We start from the raw sequence: 1,605 nt of genomic DNA on the forward strand, positions 1-1,605 counted from the left end.
CTATCTTTCAAAGCTCTTCGCCAGTGTTTAAAGATGGCATATGAGAAGTCCGTGTGTGAGGCCGACAACTCAGGCAGTGGAATCTGTTTCCTTCAAAGTCAACAGCTCTTTCTGATGTTTATTCTGCTAACCTTCTCTTGGTCCCCTCATGTTCTCACCAGGCAGTAATGAGGACTTCTGCCTGTTAGCTTTACAAGAATAAAACGTGGGCGGCAACTCCACCTGACTCCATGCGAAGTCACACTGGTGTGTCGGATCATTCTTATATGGCCTTTCTCACCATGGTCTTGTAACTCCTACCAAATGATTGGGTAGGGCTATGCAAATAAGGTCCTTGTGACCCACTAAGGGGATTGGACAGCTTGCCAATAACGCAAAGAAAGTGCATGGAACCCTGCGGGCTCTCCGCTAGGCCCATGACATCTGACACAATGGAGAAGAACCATCACTGTGGACAGAGTGCCGGGATTAGTTGAGTTTTATGAATCAAGGGTAGCCTCAGACCTTAAAATTTGTCAAACAGAATTTAAGTTAAGTTTTCATTATTATGGAACATTTAGAAGATGTTAACAGTTATTTTTTTCCCAGACTTTTCTAAGAGTTATGAAACGTGTGAAATAAATTATTTGCACACAGTAACACAGACCTGATCTCTTTGTTGATGGCGTCCAGCTGTTCCTGCAGCATCAGGGCTAACGTCTGGGCATCAGCCTGCCCACTGGGCGACAACAGGTCGACAGAGCTGAAGAGAGTGTCTCTGTCGTCTTCCCCGTCAGACACGTCCACGTCACTCTCAAACGCCTGTGCGACATTCGCCAAGACACTGGCTTGTTGGGCACGTTCCCAGTCCTGTTCATTAAGCGTTTGTACCTATAAACGAGAAAACCAGATCTTAGCAAAGATGGAACACAATGGCATTAGTTAGAGGAACTTAAAAGAGATCTATCAGAAACTTGAAAAAACAATGTTTACATGGAACAGATTTCAGAAGAATGGGTCAGACGTGTAAGCCGGCGACATCCGTAAAAGCAAAGACTATTTAGGACATGGAGATACAAGAAGAACCCTTTTCTTAGACTGTCTTGTAACAGTAATGTCTCTATGTGGACATGAGGCGTTTCCACAGCATTATTCCCAATGATGAGATGACTGAGGCAGAAACAAAACCTAAGAATTCAGCAAGTACGTCGACGCCGGAATAGCTGTACTAACGGGAAATCTAAAAACATTAATTACATCTCCATCAGCTGGGTTCACCTCAGCTGCCCAACATTTTGCAAGTGTTACCAGGTAACATTCTAACTAGCTGGTACTGACAAGCACTGCAAAAGCAAAACGGAAGCAATGAAGAGCAAGCCCGCCGGCCGATGTCATTAGGAGTGGGCAACTAGGTTTTCAAGAGCTTGCTCGTGTGATGAAGGGATGTCTGTAAGGAGAGTATCCAACAGCAGCATGCGTGCCGGAGGGCTGTGGGACCGCCCTCCTTCAAGGTCACTGGTGCCTGCTCCTCCCTCCTCAAGCCTCCGGCACCTCCTGCCGGGCTCTCTCAGCTGATGGTGTGCTTCCCGTTTCACTGATAAGAAACAAAGTGACCAGAAGGGACCT

General features: G+C 46.4%; 1 protein-coding gene across 1 annotated transcript in view; it reads right to left on the bottom strand.

The window, feature by feature from the left end:
- Positions 1-1,605, bottom strand: part of PPFIA1 (PTPRF interacting protein alpha 1) — a 121,686-nt gene that overhangs the window by 36,357 nt on the left and 83,724 nt on the right. The window contains exon 12 of the mRNA XM_023738113.1: positions 647-870. Coding sequence (XP_023593881.1) covers positions 647-870 — 224 coding nt within the window. The remainder of the gene's footprint in view (positions 1-646; positions 871-1,605) is intronic.

The sequence above is a fragment of the Trichechus manatus genome, unplaced genomic scaffold, assembly GCF_000243295.1.
Source record: "Trichechus manatus latirostris isolate Lorelei unplaced genomic scaffold, TriManLat1.0 scaffold00113, whole genome shotgun sequence".
Taxonomy (NCBI): Eukaryota; Metazoa; Chordata; class Mammalia; order Sirenia; family Trichechidae; genus Trichechus; species Trichechus manatus.